The sequence below is a fragment of the Melozone crissalis genome, unplaced genomic scaffold (genome assembly GCF_028551555.1).
Source record: "Melozone crissalis strain CALT ecotype California unplaced genomic scaffold, PUWL_Pcris_2 ptg000018l_1, whole genome shotgun sequence".
NCBI lineage: Eukaryota > Metazoa > Chordata > Aves > Passeriformes > Passerellidae > Melozone > Melozone crissalis.
The window spans coordinates 12,312,518-12,338,153 of NW_026535796.1; the positions used below are offsets into that span (position 1 = coordinate 12,312,518).

At 44.7% G+C, this 25,636-nt stretch overlaps 1 protein-coding gene across 2 annotated transcripts in view; it reads right to left on the reverse strand.

The window, feature by feature from the left end:
• The window catches only part of PHRF1 (PHD and ring finger domains 1), a 28,395-nt gene extending 3,741 nt beyond the window's left edge, over positions 1-24,654 (reverse strand). Inside the window, exons 1-16 of one of the 2 annotated variants that reach the window (XM_054275050.1) lie at positions 24,576-24,654; positions 18,731-18,960; positions 18,281-18,403; positions 16,574-16,806; positions 15,543-15,626; positions 14,459-14,580; positions 12,740-12,837; positions 12,017-12,189; positions 10,445-10,574; positions 9,995-10,134; positions 9,007-9,194; positions 8,151-8,270; positions 6,126-6,280; positions 2,494-5,268; positions 1,715-1,791; positions 910-1,170 (exon numbers count right to left, since the gene is read on the reverse strand). In XM_054275050.1, the coding sequence (XP_054131025.1) occupies positions 910-1,170; positions 1,715-1,791; positions 2,494-5,268; positions 6,126-6,280; positions 8,151-8,270; positions 9,007-9,194; positions 9,995-10,134; positions 10,445-10,574; positions 12,017-12,189; positions 12,740-12,837; positions 14,459-14,580; positions 15,543-15,626; positions 16,574-16,806; positions 18,281-18,403; positions 18,731-18,821 (4,770 nt within the window). In that variant the 5' untranslated portion in view covers positions 18,822-18,960; positions 24,576-24,654. Of the gene's footprint in view, positions 1-909; positions 1,171-1,639; positions 1,792-2,493; positions 5,269-6,125; positions 6,281-8,150; positions 8,271-9,006; positions 9,195-9,994; positions 10,135-10,444; positions 10,575-12,016; positions 12,190-12,739; positions 12,838-14,458; positions 14,581-15,542; positions 15,627-16,573; positions 16,807-18,280; positions 18,404-18,730; positions 18,961-24,575 lie in introns of both variants that reach the window. The other variant, XM_054275049.1, reaches the window with a different exon arrangement.
• Between the last annotated feature and the right edge of the window lie 982 nt (positions 24,655-25,636).

Here is a 25,636-nt window from a genome sequence, read left to right on the forward strand (position 1 = left end):
CTGTCAATTACTGTCTTGAAACAAATACCAGTTTGTGCTATGAGGAGCCCTTGCTTTATGTAACATGTGTTTTAAGCAAGTGACTACAATGTGGACTTCCTGGTTTTGGTCCCCTCTCTTCCTTCCAACAGCTCTAAATTAAACATACATCCAACAAAAGGCATCAGATTCTAAAAGCAGCAAACCACAACTGTGAATATAAGGCTTCAGATAGCTCTAAAGACAATGTGAAAAGTGCAGAGTTGCCTATGAAGTAATGATTACAGGTGCCATCAAAACAAGTTTATAAAAACTTGCTCATAATTGGAGGCTCAGAGTGAAATGCATCTTACAATTTGGTTCTATGGTATGAAGCAAAATAACAGCCTAAGTTGTTTTCATTCTTGTGTTAGCATCCACTGTGCCTAGAGCAGATGGTCTGTTCAGCAAACCTAAAACTCAGCAGCAAGGGACTTGCACCGAAAGATCTCCACAGTGTTTTACTACCTTTGCATTTTCAGTGCTGATAAGGAACAAAATACAGCTCTACCTCTTTATAGGACTATTATGAGAATGGACATTAATTTCAAAGCTGGAGGGGAAATGAGAAAACCAAGTGTTTAGAGAAACTTGGACACTGTGGTTTCTGGAAAGTCCCCTCCAAATATTCACATAAGAAATTTTCAGAACTTTAAGAAAGTATTTCAGATGTTTTAATCCCTCTATGTCCTATTGAGATGAACCAATAGAAAGCAGATGAAATGAAATAAATCCCAAATGAATTCAAGGAGAGGATTGCCTGCTGCTCTTCGGTTAGCACAGTCAGTCACCAAAACCAGCAGGGCTGGGAACATACAGTACAGAAAGTTAAAAATCTTCCAAATGAAAAAGTTCAAATAAACAGCTCATTAATTTTATGCATTCACTCACCTCCTCATTTTTTGTTTTATCCACTGGAGGTTTGGGTGCTTTGATCTGTTCCTCTGCACTTCCAACAGAAGCAGCTTGGATTCCTGGCTCGGATGCTGTAGCCAGGCTGCCTGGCTCTGGGGTGAGGCTCTGTCCTGCCACGCAGCCCAGAGCTGGCAGACTGCCCTGCATGATGAACTGAACCGTGGGCTGGCTCACCGGGGCGTACGGGGGCAGGCTGGAGGGCAGGGCTGCTGCCAGAGGGATGTTCTGGCAGTACACCTGTGGAACAGACACCGCTCTGTCAAGGCCTGTGCTGACAACACACAGCATCACAGCAGGGTCCTCAGAGCACCTTTATCCACCACCAGCTACCAGCAGCCCCAATCCCCTTTTAGCTGCTGGGCAGCACAGACTGATGGCTCAGACCAAGGCTACCAAGCCAACATTTACAGCCTGATCACAGTCAGGAAGAAGCTCATAGTTTCTCAAGCAGCACTGTCCTTCTGCAAGCTAGTGCTGAAAGCAGAAGCTGCAGGTACAGAGCCAAATTAAAGATGATACATTTCTTCAACTGTAAGGAGCACCTGAGAGATTAAATGACAGGAGGATTGCTGAGGTGTAGAGGCTACGTGAAATGTACCACACGCAGAGGAAGGCACACTGCCATGAGAGGAGAGTGGTGCACAACGAGGGCACAGATGAGATGGGATGCCTTCCATGACAGGTGGGTGCTGGAATAGGAACCAACCTGAGAGGAATCTAGATCAGGAAACATAGGCTCGGGAATCATATAATTGGTTGGAGGAGGCTCATTGAACTGCACCTGATTTAACGTTTGGTTCAAGTCCTCTGCTTTCCAGGCCCCTTCTTTTGCTCGCTGCAGTTTGTACAACGGCATCCCTAGGTATCCCAAGGGAAGGAAAAGAAAACATCTTAACAAAGAACAAAATAATTGGTCAAAGATTCAAACCCAATTCTATTTTAAGAATTTAAATAAAAAGCATCTAACAACAAAACTAGCAATAAAAGGATTTTTTAGTATTCGTATTTTAAAGCTTCTGATGATAGAGAACTTCTCATCCCCTTCAGCAATTGCTTTCTACTGGGTTCTCTGTTGAGAGTAACCAACAAGAACAACACAGGCAACTCTGTCAACACAAACAGCACAGGTTCCCAAGCCAAACTGTTTCTGGCAGTTTTGGTTTAGCAGCATTTACAGGAGTGAGCTACAGAGACCTGTCATACTCCTTGGTTTTGAGAAACATTCATGAAGTCTGACGGCAAAGCAAGCGTTCCAGTTAAGCGCAGAAAGGTGGGACATGGGCTGCCAGCTCAGAGATGGGGCTGCTGCACGTGTTTCACGAGCGAACAAGCTGCCACTGGCTGAGCTGTGCTGACAGCACGTCCTCTCCAATTCATTAACACAACTCACCTCGTGATTTCAACCAGTGCAAAATGCCAGCTCTCAGGATTGCAAATCACAGCATCATCCCAGCTCAGATGACAGAGCTCTGACACTACAACCACATTTGGCCAGGCACCAAAAAACCTAAGCCTTATACAGCCTGTTCAACTGCTGTTTGTTTCCCAAAAGAAACTTACTTGGAGCTTTTCCAGCAGACAATGTGCCACTTTCCTCCTCTTGAAGATTCCAGGTAACTCTTTTCACTGGTGCTTTTGATTTCAAGGCAGGACCCTGAGGTACCACTTCCAGTTCAGGTTTAGTGAAATTACTTGTATTTTCATTGGAGACAAGGCACTCCTCCTTAACCTCCCTCACACAATCTGCAACTTTGCTCTTGGATGAGCTTTGAATTGGTGCAGCCTCAACTGGAACATGCATGATAACTTCTTTCTTTGGTGGTTGTTCCATCAGAGATGGACATAATGCAGTATTTTCTATTTTAACTGTAATCTCTAGGTTTGTATTGCTACAGCTACCAAGCACAGCTGCATCGGTACTATTTATTAAGTCTGTTTCAGCAAAAGAATCCACATTGCCAATTGGGGCACAAATGTTTGTGATCTCTGGCGCAGGGAATGCAGTTTCACTGCTCACTTCCTGACAGATGGGCTCTGGCTTTATAGTTTCTTGGACCTCTCTCAGCTGAACTGGGGTCTCAGTCTGTATTTCCTCAAGTTTGACATTTGGTTGGATGGTTATGGAAAGCCCTTCTAGTACTAGCTCCTCTTTTGGCTCTTGTTTCAGAGAATGGGGTTGCTCCAGACACCTGGTCACATTTTCAGCTGGAGGTTTTTGATCCTTTTCTGGTGCAGGAGGAAGCAAGGTCTCTTTCGATCTGTGTTTCCTTTCTTTGGAACGTGATCGGGGTCGCGCTCTTTTTTCCTTCGATTTGCTGCTTTTGCGCTCCCAAGATCGAGACGCAGACCGAGACCGAGATCTCCACTTTCTCCTCTCCCGAGATCTGGATCTCGATCTCTTTCTGTCCCTTGACTTCAAACTACTTTCTTTATCATACCTCTCGTAGCTTTTGTCCCTCCTGTGCTTCCGCCTTTTAGTCCTCTCAGCGCTGTTCGACCGGGAGCGGTCCCTGCGCCTTGATCTTGAGCGAGAGCGTCTTTTCTTTTTCCTATTTTCATAAAAATCAGAAGTACTTCCAGGAGTACCTGAATGTGACCTAGATTTCCTTCTGTCCCTAGACCAAGAAGTTTTTGCCTTTTTATCCTTGCTTTTATCCTTTGTCTTCTTTTTTTTTGATCGTTCGTGACTGCTAGAACGGTCAGTAGAAGACCTCCTGCTCTTGGATTTTAACGTGTGTGTTTTGCTGTGCTCTTCCCCACCTGACCAAGAGGTAGATCTGGAGCTTCGGTCCCTTGAGTGTGCTCTATCTCTTGACTCTGAACGTGATCTCTTATGCTCTTTGACAAGTGCTTTTTTCCTTTTCATCTTCTTCTTGCTTCGGGAGCTGGAGTTTGAACAGGATCTAGAACGTGATCGCCTCTCTGCTTGTTCTACTTTTTGGACTTTCTGCTGCTCATCACTCTTTGAGGGACTATCTGGTTCTATTTTTACATTAATATTAGGTCTAATCAATTCCTCAGCATTAAAGAAGACATTGGGTCCTTCTCTGCTTTCCTCCTTTAAACACTTTGTATTAGAAACTTCCTTAACACCAGATGAAGTGCAAGGACTGCTCAGGACATCTTCCTCATCCACATTATCTTGTTCCTCTGTATCAGAGATCTGTTCTACAATCCTGCTTGCCACTGTCACCTCATCACGAGACTCTGTGTTACTAGATGGCACGTCAGAGTCAGTCCCAGATCCAAATATATTTTCTACCCTGTATGGGGTGAAACGACGGACAGTTTGAAATGTTTGAACTTTGGGATTTTCAATGGAAATAGTCCTGGTGATATTAGTTAGTGGGATCCCTGAGCCAAGCCTTTCAGGACTGCTGTTTGCTGAACTCGAGTCCGATCCTGTTGGCTCAAAAGGATCATAGATTTCACTTTTGACCTGCTTTTTCTTCACTGAGAAAAGCGGTGAAGGACTCTCCTTCTGCTGCACTTCATCGTCCACAGGGCGGAAGGTATTACAAAATCCTGGGTTAGCCAGCCTGCTGGAATGTCCTGTGTTCCCAGGAATATTGATTTTAAAACTCTCAAAAGAGCCTGGGCCTTTGCCCCTCGAAGTGCCCAGCAGCGATGAACCGCTAGAGCTGCCGGGATGGGTGGAGAAAGACACCCCGCTTGGACGTGCCTGTTGCTGAGGTTCCTTGGAATTTGACTTCTGACTTTCCACCCTGCTACCCTTTCCTGGCTGATTAGTGCTCTCCTTGCCAGTCAGTTGGGTTATACAGGAGCTGGGGATATTACAGCTTTGGCTTCCTGCAGGTTCCGGCTCCACCTGCTTGCTGCTGGTTTCTTTTTTAATCTTTGGTATCCTGGGAAGCTCAAAGATGTCAATTCTCTGGGAAGGTGGTTTTACTGGCTGCCTCACAGTTACAGCTTTTGAGCCAGAATTCAAGTTACAGCTCAGGGGCTTTGAAGACGAATCAGTGGGTATAAAGTTTTTAGATTTTCCATTACATCTGGGTATTTCATCTAACTTTGAGCCATGCCTGCTCAAAGTCGCTGTATTCTGAGTCTGGACAGACCTGGGTGTCATTGAATATTCTGATTTTACAGCTGCCTTTTCCGGTGCAGTCTGTGCAGGGCTTGCTGCAGACTCACTCCTGCTCAGCGAGGGTGCTGAGAGCAAGGCTGTGGAGCGGGTACCCAGTCCCGAGGAGACGCAAGGCCTGGCCATGGAGCTGCCTGCTGTGGTCCCTGAGAGCGCTGCACATGGGGGGCTGGTATGCCCTGAACCATCCTCCACTCTGGAGTCACCGCCTGATTTTCTGTGAAACGGAGCTATGGCACACAAACAGACAATTCAGCTTTGCAGGACACATCCAGACATTTTCTGCCAATGTTAACAGAAGTACTGAGCTAATTATTTTAAGTTCCACTGTGGTTTGCAGATATGCCACACAGTAATGAGGAAGTCCAACAGCTCTTTTGGTCAGGTACTCACAGTTTAGTGCCACACACCACATCTTTGAGGCAAACACTAACATTGAGGAATGAAATTATTCTGTTCTGTGGATATCACCTGATTAGTGCTTATTATCCTGTAGCTGCTGATTGACAAAAATGACTATAAGAGAGGATGTTAGAGGTACTTATTTTAAGAATAAAGCTCTAAGTTTCAATTTGAACAGATTCTTTTCTAGTAATACCATGCCAAGGGAGGACACAGCTGGAGATGATAGCATATATTTAGAACTCTACTTTTGCAAAGAAATTTCTTGCTAAGGTCCTTCATTCTGCTCTTCAAACTGAAGTACAGATCACAGGCATGGCAGCAGTGCATGACACATGCCAGAAAAACTGGGTCCTAAGATAACTCTGGTCTATCCAGTCCTACATTTTTTATAATGAAGCAAAGCACGAAATCACCGTGCAGCTCTTTTGAAAAAAGAAAACCGTGCATTAAAAATAAGATCCTCCAGTATCATCTCAGGTCTCATTTAAACACAGACAAGCAACACTATTTCAGAACATCCATCTTATAAAACAGATGACTGTTGGCAGCTACTGAATCTATCCTACATATTCTGAGGCTCAGTAAGAGTATCCCCAAGCTCAAAGCTATGCAGCCTGTAGGATCAGGGCAGATGTGGATGAAACAAAGAGGCAAATGGCACTGTGATGTGCCAAGTCCTTACCTTCCTTCTTTGCTGTCAGTGAACCATCTCTGTTGATGACCACATCTGAACTGCTCATCATGAGAAGGCTCTGTCCAGACAGGATACTTCCCAACAGATCAGGCACAGGAGCAGCTTCTGCTTCTTGATCAGGACTCAAGGCAGGCACGCTGCTTCTGCATGTTTCAGAGGGGTTACATTTCCTTTACTCTTACAGCACTTGTTCTATACACACACATTACATTAAAAAGAAACCAAAGTCAAGGGCATAAACAGAGATCAGCCAGGGAAGTTCACTTGTAGTTTTGGCTTCACTAGAGTCATTCAGTCCCCATGTTTCTCTGACAAACAGAAGGTGAAGCTTTTACTGACTTCCCACAGGAGTAACACAAGATAAGAAAGTAATCATATCTGAGACTTTTGGTTAGCAAATGCTGGTGCTCACTGTGTTATATATCAAGACTAACTTTCCAGTGCATTTAAAATGCATTTTTGGAGTTTAAACCACTGATTACCACTTCAGAGCTATTTCTATCCTAGTTGCCTCTCTTGCCCCTACTAAATCACAAACACAAAAGTATTCCTCAGGCCTACACTTCAAACTAAAAAAAAATGACAGAGCTTGAACCAGTGTTTAACCACAAGGTGCCACTGGTGGGGGTAGCTAAGAGCATGGCATAGAGCAATTACACTGAAAACCAACGGCAACGCTCCCACACACGGGACAGCACAAACACTCTCTGTTATGCTTTGCTCAATCTTATGAAGATGGTTTAAGTTCTCAGTTCTTGAAATATGGACTGATAAGGTGTTTCTGGTGTTGCTTCTGGTGTTTCAGTTTTTCTCCCTTTGCTTTTGTGTTGATGGGATCGGGGGGGTTGTTTTGTTTGAGTTTGCTAAAAAACAAACTTCTAAAGGGACCCAGCTCTTTGAGGGAGCTAGATTTCATTTCTGTATGACAACAAAGTAAACTTTATTAAAATAATGTACACCAAGCATCTCTATTAACATACAACACAGAGGCAAAATGGGAACACTAAAGGAATAAGCTGCTAAGGCCAGACCAGGAAACTCAGTGTAGCCCAGACCAATGGAGCCTTTAGATGAGCTGAGTATCAGCTAGAGAGTTCTATCTTCTAAACAATATGCTACTCAAATAACTCTGAGGACATGGAAAGCTTCTTGAAAGGCTCCCTTCAGGTTTGAAACCAAGTTATCATGGAAATAGACTGCCTTAATCCTGAGACACTAACTTTCACTGTAAGTCAGACGCATTAGAGGGCAGCTATGGAACCCTTTCACACCTTTTAACCACTTAAGCTGAGCTCCCTTTTTTCTTCTTTTCAGCTCCCTCAGCCTTGCAGTTTTCTGTGACTCTATTGGCACATGCCTCAGTGATTTTCCTCATCCCTTTTCTTCTCATCATGCTCCCAGCTCCCTGTGTCCTATCCCTCAGCCCTGAAAATTCACTGTGGCTGCCAGTGGGGGGCAGCCAGGGCTCCCTGGCCTTGGCAGGCTGGCAACACACAGCAAAGCCACTGTTAAACTGCAGGGTCAAAGCAAGCTTCTCCTCAATTTTCTGAGCTCCAACAAACAGCAGAACTGGGTGAGGTGGGTACAGCCCTCACATCCCCAGGACGTGCAGTTGGATTCCCCAGGCCTCTCGAAGAAGCAAGTGGTTTTTTAAAGGTTAATGACACTGGAATTTAAAACATACTAATGAGGTTAATAAATAGTCACAAACCAGAAAGTAAGAAGAGTTGGATTAGGGTGGAAATATGAATTTTAAATTTCAACAGAAATGTTAAAGGTATGATGAAAGAGTCTGTGTGTTCAAAATAAAAAGAATTCTTGCACAAATTGATGTGGTTATTTATCTATAATGAATATATTTATCTACAATAAATTGTGCAGGCATGCACATACACACATGCACTTTTTAGAAGATAGGGTAAGAAAAGAGTTAAACAAAGAGGATCACTAGGTTCATTCTTCTGTTAGGGTCATTAGACAACTAAGAATAATAAAATAGCAATGGACTTTTACCTGGGAAGTCCCACAGAAACAGGTCTAGCTACAGGACGGTGAGACCTCAGTGCTGACTGGGAGAGAACTCTCCTTTTGGCACTCACTGGTGAATCTGGATTTGCTGGAAACTCTTCATTACTGTGATAAAACATGAACCCTGAAATTGTCTGAAATGTTTTTCACATCAAAGAGATGATACCACTATGACAGATACAGTTAGAGAGTATCATATGTTTTATCATGATATATTAAAAAATATTTGTACAATATACTTATTTTCTGTTCTGCCTAAATAGAACAGCTTGATTCAAACAGCAGAGACTCAAGTGTATATTTTCACATCAAAAATGTAAAATGGACAATTTTCTTTTATGAAAGTATCAAAAAGAAGTATTCGGTGGAAAACTAAATTTCACCAACATTAATTTCAGATTCCCCCCTCCCCAAAAATTCAAAGTTTATGAGTGGCATCAATGGCACAGTAAGATTTGGCACAGTAAGATTTCTCCTGAATTTGAAGTGTCTGGAAAAGTGAAGGTAAGAAAAGGAGAAACATGGAAGATTCCATTTAATTTTGTGGGTTTTAGGACTGGACTTCTTCAGATTCTAACCTTTCAAGAACCCACAGATCTTACTGGAAGTTTTCAGGAGGCTGATTATTTCAGAAAAACACTTTAGAGGAGGCTGATTCCTTACAAGTTTAGTAACTCAGCCCAGAAGGAAAGAACGAACAGGTCATTATGGGTTACCATGGGCTGTGTACCCAAAGCTGCCTTCAGATGTGAGATTCACACTCTGCATGGAGCTGTGTGCACAAACAACCCAACAGCTGTTAAATTACCAGGTGCCCGATCACAATCCAGAGATCTCTCACCTTTCATAAGGATCCAACTCATATGGATCTCCAAACACAGAGAGAGAAGCTGCACCAATATCTGCTCTCATCAGCCCCAGTGAGGGCTCAGCTGGTTTGTACATGGAAGGAAGTGAGGCCCCACGCACAGGTTTACTGAGACCAAGGGTTCTTGCAATACGGGAGCGAGCAGTAACCTCATTTTTTCCCTGCACAGACAAAGAGATTGGGTTATTTAAGTTAGGGCAGGTAAATTCGTGTTTAAAGCCCCAAATTCTTCACTTAAGCTGTGTACAGTCATCAGGTTACTACCATCACCAGCACAAGTGGTGTGCATTTATTGTCTATGTTTGTTTAAAAGCATTCATGAAACTTTTAGCTATGGCTGAGACTGCATGCATCAGATATAAGTGACCAGATAAATTAAGCTTCTCAAAATCTTTAATAATGTCAATTCAAAATTGTTGGTTCCTTATTAAATGCTGGAGTTCTGGCTCTAAGGTGTAGACTCTAGTTAAAGTAGCTCACAAAAAGAATCAAGCTGGTGCAGAGTAATCTGCAGCGTAATTTACAAGAGAACACTACCCACAGCTGAAAGGGATTTTGAGAGCTCTTACAGCTAATAAACTGGGTTTGCAACAACACAGCCACAAACACCCACAGCCTAATATTACAAAGAATAGGTGCTGGCAATTTTAACTGACCTTGCATCAGTACCAAGTAAACACTACAGCTGAATGGCAAGGCAGGACACAAATCCTGCAGGACATCCTTTACAATCTGATCCCTACAGTCCAGGTAACAGGATATGTCAGCATAGAAGGTGCAATTCACTTCCACATACAGCATCTTTCTGGAATACCCTGGACATATCCTGTATAGATTCCCACCAGAAAGAAAGGTGCCTGCTACTATTGAAAGGTGGCATTTCTTCCAGCTGAATCCCATGTTATAGTGCTTTTACAGAGGGCTGAAAAAGGCAGGCACTGACTGGCAGAAACTCACTCACATGTGATCTTACTCTCGTCTTTTTCCCCCTTCTCTTCTTTGTCACACGCTTGCGCCTCTTCAGCTGTGTCCCTGAACTCTTCTTCCCAGCAGCAGATTTCTTCTGAGTTCTTTTTTTGCCTCCTGCTTTCTTCCGCCTTCCTGATGGGACAAAAACCAACAATCTGGCTAAGTGCTGGCACTGTATTTTACACTGTACTCCCCTTCCTGTCCCCCGCAGGCCACACAAAGCAGCTCAGAGAGACATACAGCACATCACCAACAGCACAGCAGGAAAAGTGACATCCTTAGGAATCAGTTAAAAACCACCTTCGTGACACTTCTAGGCAGAGGGGGTAGAGGGAAAGAAGAAAATGCACATGGGATACCTCCACAGCTGTGCAGGTGTGGCAGCACACAGCTGATGTATTTTGCAGGATTCAGGCCCCCCTGAGGTGCCTGATGTCCTTACCAGTTTTCCTCTTCTGCCTGGTGGGAGCGCGTGGTGCCAGAGGACGCTGGTAGATGGCTGTGTTCAGGCCTGCTACCACTGCCTCAATTGTTTCATCCAGAAGGGAGGACATCAGGTACCCTGGCACGTGCTGTGGGGAGGATTAGAACATACACCATACAATCAGCAACATTTACTTATAAAATGGATTTGAGAATCAAATGAGGAAACCCCTCACATCACCAAACTGCCAGTTGAGCAATTATGTCATTTTTAAATCTACTGACTGGCATATTAAGGACCTTGCTGTTCAGCCTCCTTCAGAGTTACATGCATGCTCCCAGCTTCTCACTGTGCTTAGAGGACAACTTACACTCCCTCAAACAGTGGAGTTACGCTTCAGTCAATTGAAGGTATGAGCCAAAATAAGATGCACTTTTGTTCAGAGACAAAGGCAATAAATAACAGTGCCTTTCTAGGTACAGTTTGTAATCATCCCTGCACACTGAGAAGTGGAGCTAGGAACAGCTCTTGATCAGGAAGTGCTGCGTTCCCAGGATTACACTACCATGGAATAGTAAAGTCCCCATGCACCACCCCTCTCACCCACAGGAAATGACTCCACACTACTTCTAAAACAACAAGTAGGGAAGGAAAGAAAAATAACAACAGTTACCTTGCAGAGTCTTTCACTTCAGACAACATTTTCCTCTATTTTTTTCAACATATAGCCCTGACTACTCAGCTGTAATTGCTTAACAACAATGAATCAAATAATTCATCAACTTCTTCTATTTTATTAACTCTTCTAAAGTTAAAATTGAAACACCTGGGTTTGGAGACAGTGGGGTTTGGCAGTCAAATAAGATCATCTCCATTAAGGAGGACATAATGAATTTAACAACTGCTAAAGCCTTCTGGGAAGTCCTTAAATCAAGGGAAAATGTGATAAAAACTTAAGGTGAGCTGCATCTTAGTTCATGGCAGCTATCTCAAACTATACTTAATACAGTAAGACAGGGACCCTGTGTATTTGGGATACTCTCCTGCATAGATTCTCTAGTACCGTTAATGTGTTTGAACTCATGTGGCCACATTATTGAGGACACTAACATCTGTTTTTTTCCTCTTCTAACGAGGGACTGATTTTCACAAACACAGAAACCTTAAAAATGCAAAATTTTTCTCTTCAATTGGACTGAAGGCAGTCAACATGTTCTACTGCTATGGGCAAGGAGGTAGGAGGACAAAAGAAAATAAACAACTGTCAAATAAACATGCTAAAAAACCAGAAGTGGTGCACAAACTTTGTACTAATAGCCACTAGGAATAAAAATAAAATGTTGCTCACACCAGGGGGTGATAAAAATGCAGGCTAAGAGAGGAAGCTGCTGCAGCATTTCAAAATAGAGCATCTTGGTCATGTGCCATACTCCATTTGCACATACTGCACGTCTCAGACTAAAAGAGCTCCACAACTACCAACCACTGTGCTACAGTCAGTCAACACAGCCAGCAGAGCTACTGCAATGGGGCTGGTTTCAGTGAGCCTTGCCCAGGGCTGTGCAGAGCCCCTCGGAGTGCCCGTGATACCCGGATTTGCTGCGCCGTGCTGATGCGGTTCCTGTTCACGGTGGCGCGGACGCGCTCGCTCTGCCGCGTCCTGGCGATGGCACGCGTCCGCACGTGGGGGCGGAGCCTGCTGGTGGTGGGGACAACATCGGCCATCAGGGCGGCCACCTCCTCCTCACTGACGTGATCTGCATCTTCAACGAGAACAGCATGAGGTTACTTGTCTTTCTACAGGTGAAATCATTTGAAGAATTTCAGACAAAAAAAAAAAAAAATCAGCATTCTCTTTCTTAAACCAATCACCACCACAGGCAGCCATTACCCTCTCGAAAGAAAATGAGCACAGACACCATTGCTTCAGACTGTTATCACAGTATAGCACTTTTCTAGGTAACAGGAATTGCTGCTACCTTGGCAATCTGAGGTCAGGACACTAATAAATTCTTTCCAATGTAACTCAGTGCAGTCACACTACAATGCTGGGATTGCCTTGGAAAGGTTAAAGGATGCTTACAAGAAGCAGTTCCACAGGTTGTAACTGCAGATGAAAATCTTCATAAACAAGATCCTCTCATCAGTCAAGAGTTCAAGTCTAATCTTAAGGTTCAAGAGAGAATGCTTATCAAAACAACTTGAAACAGATAAAGCCAAGAGGTCAAACATGTCTTCAAAACACCACATGATTCACATTATCCAACTTGGGAGAAAAATATTTACTTTGAGTGGCTACCACGAAACCCTTACCTGCAGCACCATTGGCACCCATGGGGGCACAGGCAGGGCAGAACCATTCATCTACAGGGACTTCACTCAGAGGAGGATTAAGGCATTCCATGTGATACCTTGAGGGGAACAAACCCAGAAAATCAAACAATATGCTCCTTACCAAGGGAAGACAGCATTTCACTTCTATCCAGTGCTACATATGGCAGATTCATTTTCTTCAGCCTGAAACTATGGTTTATGCATCTGCTTCTACCATTCTGCAGAGAAACAATGCTACCTGATAGCTACACAAGGGTCTTCGGTTCTAGATGGCATTTTCATCACTTTAGGCTCAAAAAATTCTCAGAAAACTGAGCGTTTTCCCCTCACTGTGTGGTGAATCACTTGCCATTTGAACTCAAGCTGCAAGAAATGTGCAGAGCCAAAACTGATGGCGGCAAGAGAAGTACAGAGGTGCTGGGGAGACAGGCAACCAGGAAACAACATCAGTTTCCTGATGAAGCTGATGAACCAACATAGTATTAACAGTGCTCATGCTTATGAGCATTTGAGGCAAGCTATTCTACATTTTTCTAGAGTTAATCTCAGCCATGGAGAGCTAGTAAAGACTGCAAGTTCTTTTATCAGGAAGTTCTTCTGGAACTGCTTACTCTAGAAATCAAGCATATATAAAGAACTTACTTAAGGAAAAGGAAACAAAAATCAAACACCTGTATCAAACTAGAAATAACAATACATTTAAAAACTATAGTAACTGTAGGGAGATCAGTAACATCTGAAGCAATTCAGAGTTTGCTTCAGATTGAGAGAGGCTTACGGAAATTGAGAAAGAACTTGAATATGAGACGTGTATGAAATGCTGTTTTGGCTTAATATTTCAAACTCAAGTGTTCTGATGGTACTCTTAACAATCTTTAGTGTTCCTGATTTTGTCTTTTTCCCCGAACATGAATCAGTGTATATGTGTGTATGGTCAGTGTATCAGTGTGTATAGACATGGAACACATAGGAAAAAACTAGACTTACCAGATGTCTAGTTAGCTTGGTAGAAGTAATTTTTGAAAAGTTATTTTACATACTCTACTAGTATCTCTCTTTGTTCAGTGGGTAATTTCTGACATCTTCAAAGTGACAGTGCTGGAAGACTGATTAAGCAGCCCAAGGGCTTTAAATTCTAGCAAAAACCAGTAGAGCCAGAGCTATGTTCAAGTATATTCACGACTCTACTTAAACATTCATTTTATTAATCAAGGAGAGGACAGAAACAGAAGTAAGAGTAAGAGAATCATTTAAGAGCTGTGGCTGTAAAGAAAATCCTCAACATTTCCCAAAACTGTGGATCTTAAGTACTTCTCCTGCACAGCACTACTGCCCAGTCACTTGGAACAAGTCATGCATCCTCTCCTCAAGGAGACATAAAGCATGTAAGGTTCTACTCTTCCCACACCCAGATGTTGCATGGATAAGCCCAAACACCTTCATCACTTGAAGGTGTGGTCATCTGTTTGGTGCCCTGCAGCCTTGATGTGTGCAGGACTCTCCACACAAACACTGCTAAATGACCAGGAAAGGATCCATCACATCATGGGGATGAAGTCTGCACTAGAACACATGGATACATGGCTGGCCACATGGTGAGCCTGAAGAGAGCAGCAAGGGGCAGCCTGCATACCAGACAGTGCCTGTGGACCACACTCTGGCTACGTGCAATCATGCAGGTTCATTTCAGCCTCTTACCCTGCGTCACAGCCATCACAGAGCAGCAGGCGATCCTCGCGGTCACTCCTGCCGCACACCTCACAGAACGTTGGATCATCCTCTCCATCAGTGCCCTGAGTTTTTGTGTTCTCAACAGGAATCTACATAAAACAGGGATTCACAGTTTATGCAGAACGTGGCACTTTTTAAAACCCACCGTCACACTAACAATAGTACCTGCAGCAAAACCTACAAGTGAGGACTCAAAATGGCTGTTACACACCTGAACCTTCACTTAGCTCTTTCAGCACACCTAGGGCATGATCAAATACCTGACAACATCTACTTAACTTGTCTACTGTCAGGCACAAATGACTGTAGAAAACTGCATTTTAAGAATAGGCAAAACAAAAATCCACAAATAAGATCAAAAGTAGTCAAACAAACAAAAAGATGCAAAAAACGAGACTAAAAAAGAGAGCAAACTGCTGCCTCCCATATTACCTCAATGTTAACTCTCACTTCTGTTAAAATGCAAACAATAATAAACCATCAGTTTATGAAAACAAAGCATCAAACCCCTAAATGTCCCCTGGAAACCAACACCTTTCTGATATCAATTAAGAGCAGTGACAACTCTTTAATGTTCTTTTGTGAACAATTACTGGCACACTCAACCAGTGCCCTTCAGGGCTCTCCTACTGCCTTGTGCCTCTCTCCCCCTTCAAACCCAACTGCAACACAGCATTGCTGGCAGCAGGACATAAGGAAGACATCATGGAGAGTCTAGATTATTCCTATTCATCCTCTAACAGCACTTGAAGAATGCAAGGCACTTTCCACATGCAGACAGGGTTATTCATGCAGAACAGTTTTCAGTCAAATGTCCATTATACAAAAGAGGCAGTTACAAAAAACACCCTTTTTCTACCACCACAAATTGCAGAAAGTAAGGTTAAGGAGGAAAAAAAAAAAGTCACAGTTCCTTAAAAGGCAAATTCAAAATAAGAAAAAAATAATTCATTCAGATAGCAAGCATTACATAAACAGCCTAGAAGTGTAAACTTTTGAATAACAATGTTGTGCCAAATGGCCTGGTTGTTTGCTACAGTCAAAGGCTTACCTTTTTTAAGATTTTACCACCAAAACGTGCCCGAATGTTAATGTAATTAAAGAGGATTCGATCCACTGGACAAGAGTTTGCATTCTAGGAAAAAAAAATTCCCAATACAGTTAATAAGTGCATCACTTTATTCAAATTTTTAAAAGTAATCTTAAATTATTAATGTAATAAGCATTAAATTAATGTAGTAGTCATTTTAACAGCTATTGATCTTGACATTTCAAGTACGTTAAACTGACTTATCTGGTTTACAAACAACATGTTCTATTACACATGCATTTTTAGAGAAGCATTTATTTTACTGAAGCAATTTAGTTATTATTCAATTGCCAGCAACATCAAAGTTCTTCCAAACATTGCCTTGAAATAGTGCTCATGTTTTAAGTCATTTACTTTCCTTTGCACAATGAGTAACTAGAAATGGTTTAAAAATATATTCAGTAAGAGCAATTTATTTCCTTTTTTAAAAACTTAATCACCACTGCTACTGCTGCATGCACTGTAAGTTTTGTTGTAATTCTCACCCTGGATTATGACTATGGCAACTAGACAGGTGGCAAGGAACTCTGACTGAAAAGTGAATTCACAGCAAGCTCCCGATTGTCAGTATTCTTTTGCATCTTTTCTATGCTTAGATGTTCAGGGTTGCAACAGATCCCAATCCAATGGTCACAATACAGAACTCAAGAAAATATAAAGATAGATATGCAGATATATCCAAGCATAGAGAAAAATTAGTACCTCAACTTGAAAAAACAAAAGAACTGTAGATGCCCACAAACACACTTGGTTGTGACCTTACACCTTGCAGAGAACAGAACAAATCAGGACAGGTACAAGAAAAACAGATCCAAACTTCAAACATGAATCCTGCCAAACAGAGCAGTAACCCAAGTCTGTTTAAAAAAGCTTAAGAAAGCAAATAGCAATATGACAGTGTTTTGTTCTCATTACAGGACAACAGCATGATCACAGGGGATGGGGCAGAGCACACCAGAACACCACAGGACACCACAGACAAAACAGCTCACCTTAGACCACTCCACAATGCAGTCCAAGCAGAAGTAATGGGAGCAGCTCTCAGGAGTCCCAACGGCCTGATCCCTAAATGTGTTGAGGCAAATGGGGCAGTTTTCACCATCCTCATCAGAGGAGAGGCTCACTCCATTCAAGTGTGGCGCTGATTTTGAAGAATCAGCCATTCCTTCCATAGTGGCCTCATTTTCGTCCTCCTCTTCTCCCTCCTCCTCATCATCTTCGCAATCTTAAGAAGTGAGAGATAAAAAACAGCTTGTGTGTGCTGCAGGGCTTCAGCAATGGGGACAGAGGGGGTGGGCAGGACAGGGGTCCAGTTCACAGAACATTCCAAGTAAGCTTATTTTATGAGGCTGCAGGGGTCAAGCACAGTCTCCCCAGTTTAAGGCAATATTTTTTGCTGTTTTCTTGCTTCCTAAATCCCTTCACTAAAAAGCAATGGATTACTCTGATGAAAAATAAAGCCTGATAATGTAAGTAGTCTTGCAAGAGATTAAAATCACAGACACCAGAAAAGCAAAAGATTATCTAAACAAGACAGTTAAGACAGGTTAGGCTACCACTGAACAATGAAGTTAAAAAATAAAGTTATAATAAAGTTACCATGTACCCAACTTTTGTTTTTTTAAGAGACATTCCAGAGGAAAAGTAGCAGCAACACACTCTACTGCAGAACAGCAAATGAAAGATTTCACCAGTAAAGTATGATTTTGTGAGCCCAGGGATCTAAGTGCCTTAGAGACCGCTTAAAGAAGCTTGATTTTGAGTAAAATTAAGCACTCAGCACATATTGTTGAAAGGTATTTTTATTTTTAGTACAAAATACAAAGATGTGTTAGTCTTTCCCTAAAACCTGTGAATTAAGCTGATATTTTCAAGAAGCAAGAAAAAGTACTTAAAACCTAACTCACTTTGAGGGAGGACTGTTGTTGGGCTGATTTTTTTTTTTATGATAATGAGACCCTTGTCTTTTCTACTGAATTCTCCTGTCTGGACATAACAGACAATACTCTGAATGATGGATTAATAAAGCTTTTTAGCACCTGGCATCAATTTTTGGTCTGTGTTCAAATCAGTGTAACTAGTAACTTGGAAAACTGTGCTCTTGCCTTCTCAACAAGCTTTAGGGCAGATAAAAATCTATTTTTGTCTATCCAAATATTAATTTGAGTGTAGCAGTTTCAGAAGTACATGTATCTCCAGAGTACATTTTCAGTAAAAATCAACAAATTCAAATGATATCCACACTGCTTTTTCAAATAAAAATTAGTCATATCATCTTCCATCCTCCCTAGGTATTACAGCAATAATAATTTACTTCCAGAACTCCCATCACAGCATTCACTTTAGAGCCCCATGCCAAAGCAAACTAACAAACATGCTTTTCATAAGTGAAAAAATAGCATGAGCCATTGCTGCAACTTTGACTTTTTTTCCTCTGCATGCTGGGGCAGAGTTCACTCCTGCTGACTACAACTCCACTGCTTTGGACAGCAGACACTCTTCAAACATGCAAATGCTTTAAAAGCTTAGAAATTGGGCACTATTACTTGTTTGCTTATTACTGTAGGATTTTGCCATCGGCCTGACAGAGCAGCATCTGTGGATTTACATTTCATTGTTAGTTTCCAGAAGAACAGCTTTCATCTTGCTCTTCCTCAGTTATTAAAAAATGCCTGTTAAGGCACATGAGCAGAGCTTACCTTCTGTTTCTTCATCTTCACTTTCTTCCTTGTCCTCTCCACCTCCCTCTTCCTCAGTGTCATTATCTTCCTCTTCACTACCAGTATCATCCTCTGAATCCCAGCTATTCCCACCATTGCTTTCTTAAAAAGAGAACAGAAGAGTAGAGGAGAGGAAACACTTATTTGATGCAGACATACAGGCAGAACAGCCCCTCATCAAGGCATTATGGATGAAGTGAACTCTCAGATTTCTGCAGTAGTATCAGAGCTGCCCATCTGGAGAAACTCCAGGGAAGCATGCCAGCAGTCTGATACACACACAAGCAACGAAGTGAAGCAAAACAAAAAAATTGTCAGGGAAAAGGTGACAAATGGTCACAAATACATCTTTACCAGCCTTCTGAGGGTAAATCAATAGGATCTACAACCTCAAAGGAGAAAGGTGCATGCTCAGAGAGCCCCATTTACCTGTTTCGCTGAGGAGGGCCAGACACTGCCTCTTGCCCTTTCCCAGAGCAGCGTTCCTGTTGATCAGCTCATCCTGGCTGTCATCGTCCATGGCGGGGCATGGGAGCCCCTGCAGGCGGCAGAGGCAGGGGCAGGGAGGGAGTGCAGGGTTCCAGCAGCAGGGCAGGCAGGCTGGCACGGGGCAGGGCCGGCACCAGGCGGGCACAGAGCGTGGGGCGCATCCGCGAGACCTGAGTGCGAGAGGGGACACGGCTCCTGCACGGCTGAGCAGCCTTCCCCCAGCTCACAGGGGGGCACAGGCAAGCAGCTGCTGCTGCGTGAGGTTCCACAGCCCTGCTGAGCTGCATCAGAGCAGCTGCCTGTGAAAATCAGTGCACGTGAGAGATTCGGCTGGATCCTGGGCTCCTGGATGACCGCGAAAGGTGTAACCAGAACTCCCCACTGAAAATAACAATAGAAAACCTACAAACACTAAAACCATCCCATGGACCAGCAATTCACTGCAAAACTGAAGGGACCAGAGGCCCTTTGAACAAAGCCTAACAGGATGACAATATGTTTTTGGAATCAAAAATACTCCACCTTGCCTGATTGAAAAAAAGAATAAAAACTATGTAGTTTAAATCCTTTATTTTAAAAAAAGGGCCTTTGCACAGCTCTGTCAAGAAATAGAGGAGTTGAAGACCCCACAACCATTACTCCATGGAAAAGGTAAGATCTGATTTAGTGCATATTAATGCAATCACATTAATTGCTGTGCATCAGCACAGACTGGCAGTAAAACTGACAGCTACTGGGAGATGTTGCATGATCCAAATTCATAATAACAATTAAATCAGAGCTTTTAACACATAATGCTACAAAGCATTAAAGCAGACAGACCCCTGGCAAGCTTCTATAAGAAAGTAATGAAAATATATAATTAACAGACACTTAAAGCTAGGTGTCATATCTCAATATGAAAAAGAAAAGGATTCTTTTATAAGAGTGGTAAAGAAGTTTCAATCAGGTGCTCTTCTCCCACTCTCCCTGCTCCCCATTACATATTTTGCATATTAAGAGATTTTTTGGAACAAAACACTATGTTTTAGTCAAGTGCTCTTAATCTGTACCTTTGCACACTCCCTCTTTAAGCCACACAGCACAGCTTTGCACCAGAGAGCCTTAAAAATGTAGGTTCTACTAAAGTAGACCATTTCAGTAAGAATCTTGCCTAAAGGCAGGTTTACATTTTTATTCGTGGCTGTTAACATGAGTGTTTAAAAAACTGTTTAAAAACAATTTCTGTTGGCTGAAAATACACAGACTCATCAAAAGCCAGTCACTCCATGATGTAATTGAAAAAATACAAAGAAACACGCGGAATTTTTCAAGTTTCAGCAGTCCATACGTATGAATTATTCAAGCTGAAACTCAATTATATAATATCCTCCCAAAAGCTCAGTTAGCTACAGCAATGCAAAGCTTGTGGTGACGTGAGGGCAGGACACAAAAAGGGAAGGACTGGCAGCAGCAGTCCCCCGGCAGGGCACAGGCAGGCACGAGTTCCACCCGTGCATTTGGATCTGTGCAGAACCTGGGCGGCTGCTCCAGGGGCACCCTGTGGGAGCAGAGCAGAGCGGGTCCCTGCTGGGCTGGCACTGCCACACCCAGCCAGCCACCGCACTCCTGAGCCACTGAGGGTGAGGGAGGGCAACCACAGCCACAGCTTACCCAAAACATGGATAAGCCTCTGCTCCACTATGGCCATTACCTTGGTTTCCCTGCTCTCCAGTCCTCACAGCAAAGGAAGATCGTTGTTTCAAAAAGTGATTCCTACAAGCCACAGTTCTGACCAACACACACCTTGCTACATTTCCAAGCATGCATTTCTTCACTGTAGTGGAATAAAACCACTACCTGTGGTATTTTTGCCTTGCTACCCCATGGAAAGCTATCCTTTAGGCACAGAGGTGAACAAATCAGCACTTGTGACTTGACAATCTAAACTGACATATTTATGCTGCAAATGCAAGCTTGTACTTTGCTCAGAGGCAAAACTCTGAGTTAAAGAAAATCTGATATTGCAGCAAACAATCAAGTCTTCAAATCCTGTCAGTAAAAAAGTCTCTTTTGTGGCTGGCTGGGAAGTGACAAGGAGAAACCAAGCGATGAAGAGATGAAGTGGATTTGAGATTTCTAAGCACATCAGAAATATTATTTTACAAACAACCTATTCCACACTGGGCAGCTGCTCTTAAGAAAAAAAGAAGGAAACCATGGTTGACTATACACCTATATACAAGAGGCTCCTTCTATTTTTTAAGAACAATAAGCAGCATTTCCCAGTTGTTGGGTTTTTTTACAGGAGACATTTCAAAGAAATTGCCACCGTGAAACACAAACACATTCATGATACACTTCACAGAGTTCACCCACCTGTACAAAAGCCCTGTTTTCTCCAGCACTTAGCTTACCAGAATTTTTCTAACCCCCCTGAGCCACAACTAGCAAATACAAAATAGATGGAAAGCATTTTTATTATTAAGTTAACCAAGAAGTTTCTTTGAGGAGGGGATGACAGTCATTCCTCCAAGGCAACCCTTAACTCTGCACTTCTGTAATACAACAGGCCAGACTGCTAAAAAGCAACCAGTTATCCCTGAAGGCCATGTGACTCAGGGAACTACAGCTGCTTTTAGTTTTGGGGCTGTGAAGGACGTGCCCTTGTGGCACCCAACCCCTTGCTGCTAGGTCACTTGCAAACTGCCATGGTGTGCAGTACTCCCCATACAGCACTTGAGCTGCAAGCAGCTCTCACATGCACCAATCGTCCCTTCTGCATCCCACTTTGTAAGTCTGTCAGAGGAATTTAGGAAGGAACAGAGATGCAGGGTAACCTGGCCAGAGATCCCTTGTACTCAATAGCACTGATGCTTTCAGCAACCCCCACCTCAGTTCCTCGGGCAGGTGCCTCACGCACTCACACAGTTTATCTATCCAGGCTCCGGATTACAGCTCGCACACAAGGCTGGCTGAAGGCAGGCACCATCCTCCCTCCTCCTTAACATCCCCTGTTTTCAAATTCTCACTTAGGGAACCCTACACAAACATCAAACCGCAGAGGCAACGAGTGCATGGCAGGTGTTCGATCGCTCTGCTCGCACCAGTGCTCTCCCCAGGGCTCAGCTCAGCACGGCCCAGCCAGGTTTGCTCCCAGGGCTGTGTCCCTGTGGCAGCACAGGCTCTGCTGCAGGACACGCTGCAAGCCCAGGCTTTGCTGCTAAGACAGATTACACTTTTACACACAGATGCCTTAAGTCATTTTAATAGTACAGTCAAAGAGCAATTACAAATACCTTCTTCAAGCTGTATTAGCAACAGGGCTTTCTGCTGGCTTCAACAACAGAGAAGATTAAGTGCTTCCTCCAGAACAAGTGTTTATCAAACAAGCACTTCAGGAAACATTTAGCTTTTTGAACTGAAGTCCTTATGCATTACCACAGATGAGTATTTTAATGCAGCTGGAGTATGTTCCAGTGAGAAGGCAAGCACAGGAGAAGGCAAGAGTATGTTCTTGAGGAACATCAGGAGGAGGCACAGCCTGCAAAGGACACAGGAGCTCCACCTCCCTGACACAAAGCCCACCCAGCTCTGCAGCAGCGAGTGCCTCTCCCAGCACGGGCACTTTCCCTCCTGGCACCAGCCCATCTCCTCCTCCACCAACTGTTAGGCACCTTCCACATTTTTTAGAAAGAGAAGAGCTACTACAGATGGCATTTACTTTCACCTCCTTGGGTAACACTCAGGACTACTTGTAGGTGAAGAAGTTTCTCACAGAATTTACTCACAGGATGGTTTTGAATGCTGATCTAATTACATGGGCCACTACTGAGCCATCATGCTCTAAAGAACACTTATAACTATATTTAAGCCTACTAAATTTTCAAACATTTGGGCTTTCAGTTCTCATTGGCACATCTGTTTTATTGGCTTGTTGGGGGGGAGGGGTTTTGGTTGTGTTTTTTCTTGGTTTTGTTTTTTTCCCCCAATCAACTAAATAATTCAGTTCTCTCCGGAAAAGCAATGTCACACATCAGAAATCATTTAACTTTGTTTACAATTTCATATGCTACAGTCAATGAAAAGAAAGTAAGAGCTGTCAAAATCATTGCTGCACCCAGCTGGAAAAAATCTGGTTATGGTGTGACTACTATCTGCCATCACCACATTCCAAAGGTAAATTAAGACAACGTGGCAGGGAAATAATTCAGATTAACAAGACAATCCTACTGCCCAGAGTTGTGCACTGCCAATCCAGTATGCACAGACAGCTTCAAAAAGTCCCCTAAATCTAAATTTAGATCCCTGTTTAAATTACAAAAAAAAAAAAAAAAATTAACTCTTAAATACCACTAATCAGAACTGCCTATGCAATAATTTAAGTGGAAGCACATAAGAACCTAATAGATAAGTCACAGAAAATTAATCCTGAGGTAGGTAAGGAAGTGCTTATCTGCCACCCATCCCAGCCCTGCCCTATATTTAGCCACCCTGAATTCCAGGATGAAAACTGCCCACCAAAGCTTCCCCAGGAGCTGACAGTGCACTCTTTAGGGAGTTTGTAATGCAAACAAAGCAACACACAGGTTTTGCAAAAGCATTTTGAAAGTACAGCATCTTACCCAGAGGAGCAGTTAAGCATTTTGCACCTCTGTATTCAAAGCAGCAGCCAAGCTGTATGGAATTCCCAGCCTCCAATTCCTTGCAGCCACTGGCTCTGCTTCCAGCTGTGAATTAACTACAATTCTGCTCATCCTCCTCTTTCTTTACAGGCCTCTTTTCTTAGGAAGAGTCACCCTTACTGGTGAGTTCCCTTTCAGCATCAGTCTTTCACACCAGTCCCATCTTTAGCTACAGCTTCCCCTGCTGTTTATGGGAACGACTGTGGGAAAATCAAAAACCACAACAAAAACCAACAAACCCAAACAAACAAGAAAACCCAAACAAAAAGCTCACACACTTTCATATTCTGTGCACAGCCCTACGGAGAAAGACCCCCGACCTACGGGAAAGGAAATAACACAACAGACACCCCTGAAACACACCAGCAACACACGACGTGGCAACACCCTGCAGGAAAAACAGTGACTGGAACTACAAACATCCCACCCACCCCACTGTCACCCAACGTGGGGCGGCAAAGGAAAGGCACCGGTGACACAGCTTAGAACCACTCCGTAGGCACAGCTCCCTCAAGGCAAAGTTAAAACTAAACGTGGCCTTGCGATAAGCTAATACACGATTAAAAAGAAAAAAAAAAAAAAAAAAAGCTTGCACGCAGCTCCTGATTTGTACTTGTGAGCAGATAACTCCTCCAACACCCGTGTGCGTGTGCACACCAGCAGTGGGAACGGGCGGGAGGAGGGAGAAGGGACGGGGGAAAGGGACAGGCGCGGACACAACACGCCGGAAACGCCGGGGGTTTGGTTTAGTTCCCTCGCTGTATTTCTACACGCACTTGGTACATTTATTCGGGTCTCTGCCGCAGCAAAGGCAGCTGCACGGCTCCCGAGCCCGCTCGGCCCTTCTGCATCCCGCGGGACGCTCCCATGGGAACCCGGGGAGCACCCGGGGCCGGCCCGAGCCGGAGCTGCCCTCCCGTAGAGGCGTCTCCCGTCGGAGAACAACGCAATAAACCAATAAAGCTGCTGCCGTCGTTGCTGCTTATGAGAGCGACACTGAAGGAGCGACCGGGGCACTTCCCCGCCGGGGCGGGGGTCGGCCGCTCCGCCAATTCCCACGGCCCGGCCCCCCGGCCCGGCCCCCACCCCGCGCCCAGGCCCCGCCCGGCCCGGGCACTCACCGTAGGAGCAGCCCCCGCTCACATCCCGGCCGGAGCCGCCCGGTGCCCGCTCGCAGCCGGGACCCCGCGGCCGCCGCGCCCCCGGAAGCGCTGTGGAAACACTGGCGGGTCACGGGGCGGCAGCGGGCGCAACCACCGCGCCTGCCGCGGGGGGGGCGGGGCGAACCATTCGGGTGACGGGGGGAAGGCGGCCGCGGGGATGAACCATTGCGGAGGGGAAGCGCGGGCTGTACCACTGCGGGGCCGCGGGAGGACCGGGCCGCACCGCTCGGTCCCCGCGGGCAGCGCCGGTCCCGGTCTGGCCGCTTCCGGTTGCTCAATGGAAACAGGGGTGGCGGGGGTGACCGGCATCCCTCCGCCGGTGTCTCCTGGCTTTCTGAGGGGAAAGCGGGGCTCAAGGGCCACCGCGCTGCGAGGCCAGCGCGGGGCTGCGCTCGCGGGATGCTCCGTTCCGCTCCCCTCGGGGCTGGGAGCACCCTCGCGCAGCCGTGCGGCCCGTGAGGACACGGATCAGCGCTGAATGCCTCTCGCAGGCCGCTGCGGCTTTTTTCCCCTCTAACTGCTCTCGCCTGGGCCCGGCCCAAATGTTCCCGTGGCGCTGGGTGAGCGCACGCACGTAGAGGAGGAAGGGCTGGTTTCGCGCTGTTCCATCGGCCGTGGGGCTCTGCCCGGGCTGTCCTCGGCTGTCCGCCGGCAAGGGGAGCGCAGCCCAGGCTCTGCTTGCAGGCGGACGTGACCCAGAGTAACGTGCGTGTCCTCGCAGACACTTGGGGCATTGTCAGGAATCAGACGGGTACCGGGGAGAAAACAAGGTCCTTTTCCAGAGAACACAGAGCGGGACAAAACGTGCCCCAGCCTTGCTGCTGCCTGCCTGCTCGAGGCCTGAAAGAGGGGCGAACCGGGAGGGACTGGGGCGAAACCCCGGGTGATGTCCCAGCCGGTGACACGCACTGCCTCGTGTTGAAAAAGGCAAGATCTGCGCTGCAGGGAGACAACTTCTGATTTGCGCCTTAGTTCATGCGGGGCTTGCCAGCCTCTAGGGATAAGACTGGGGGCAAGTT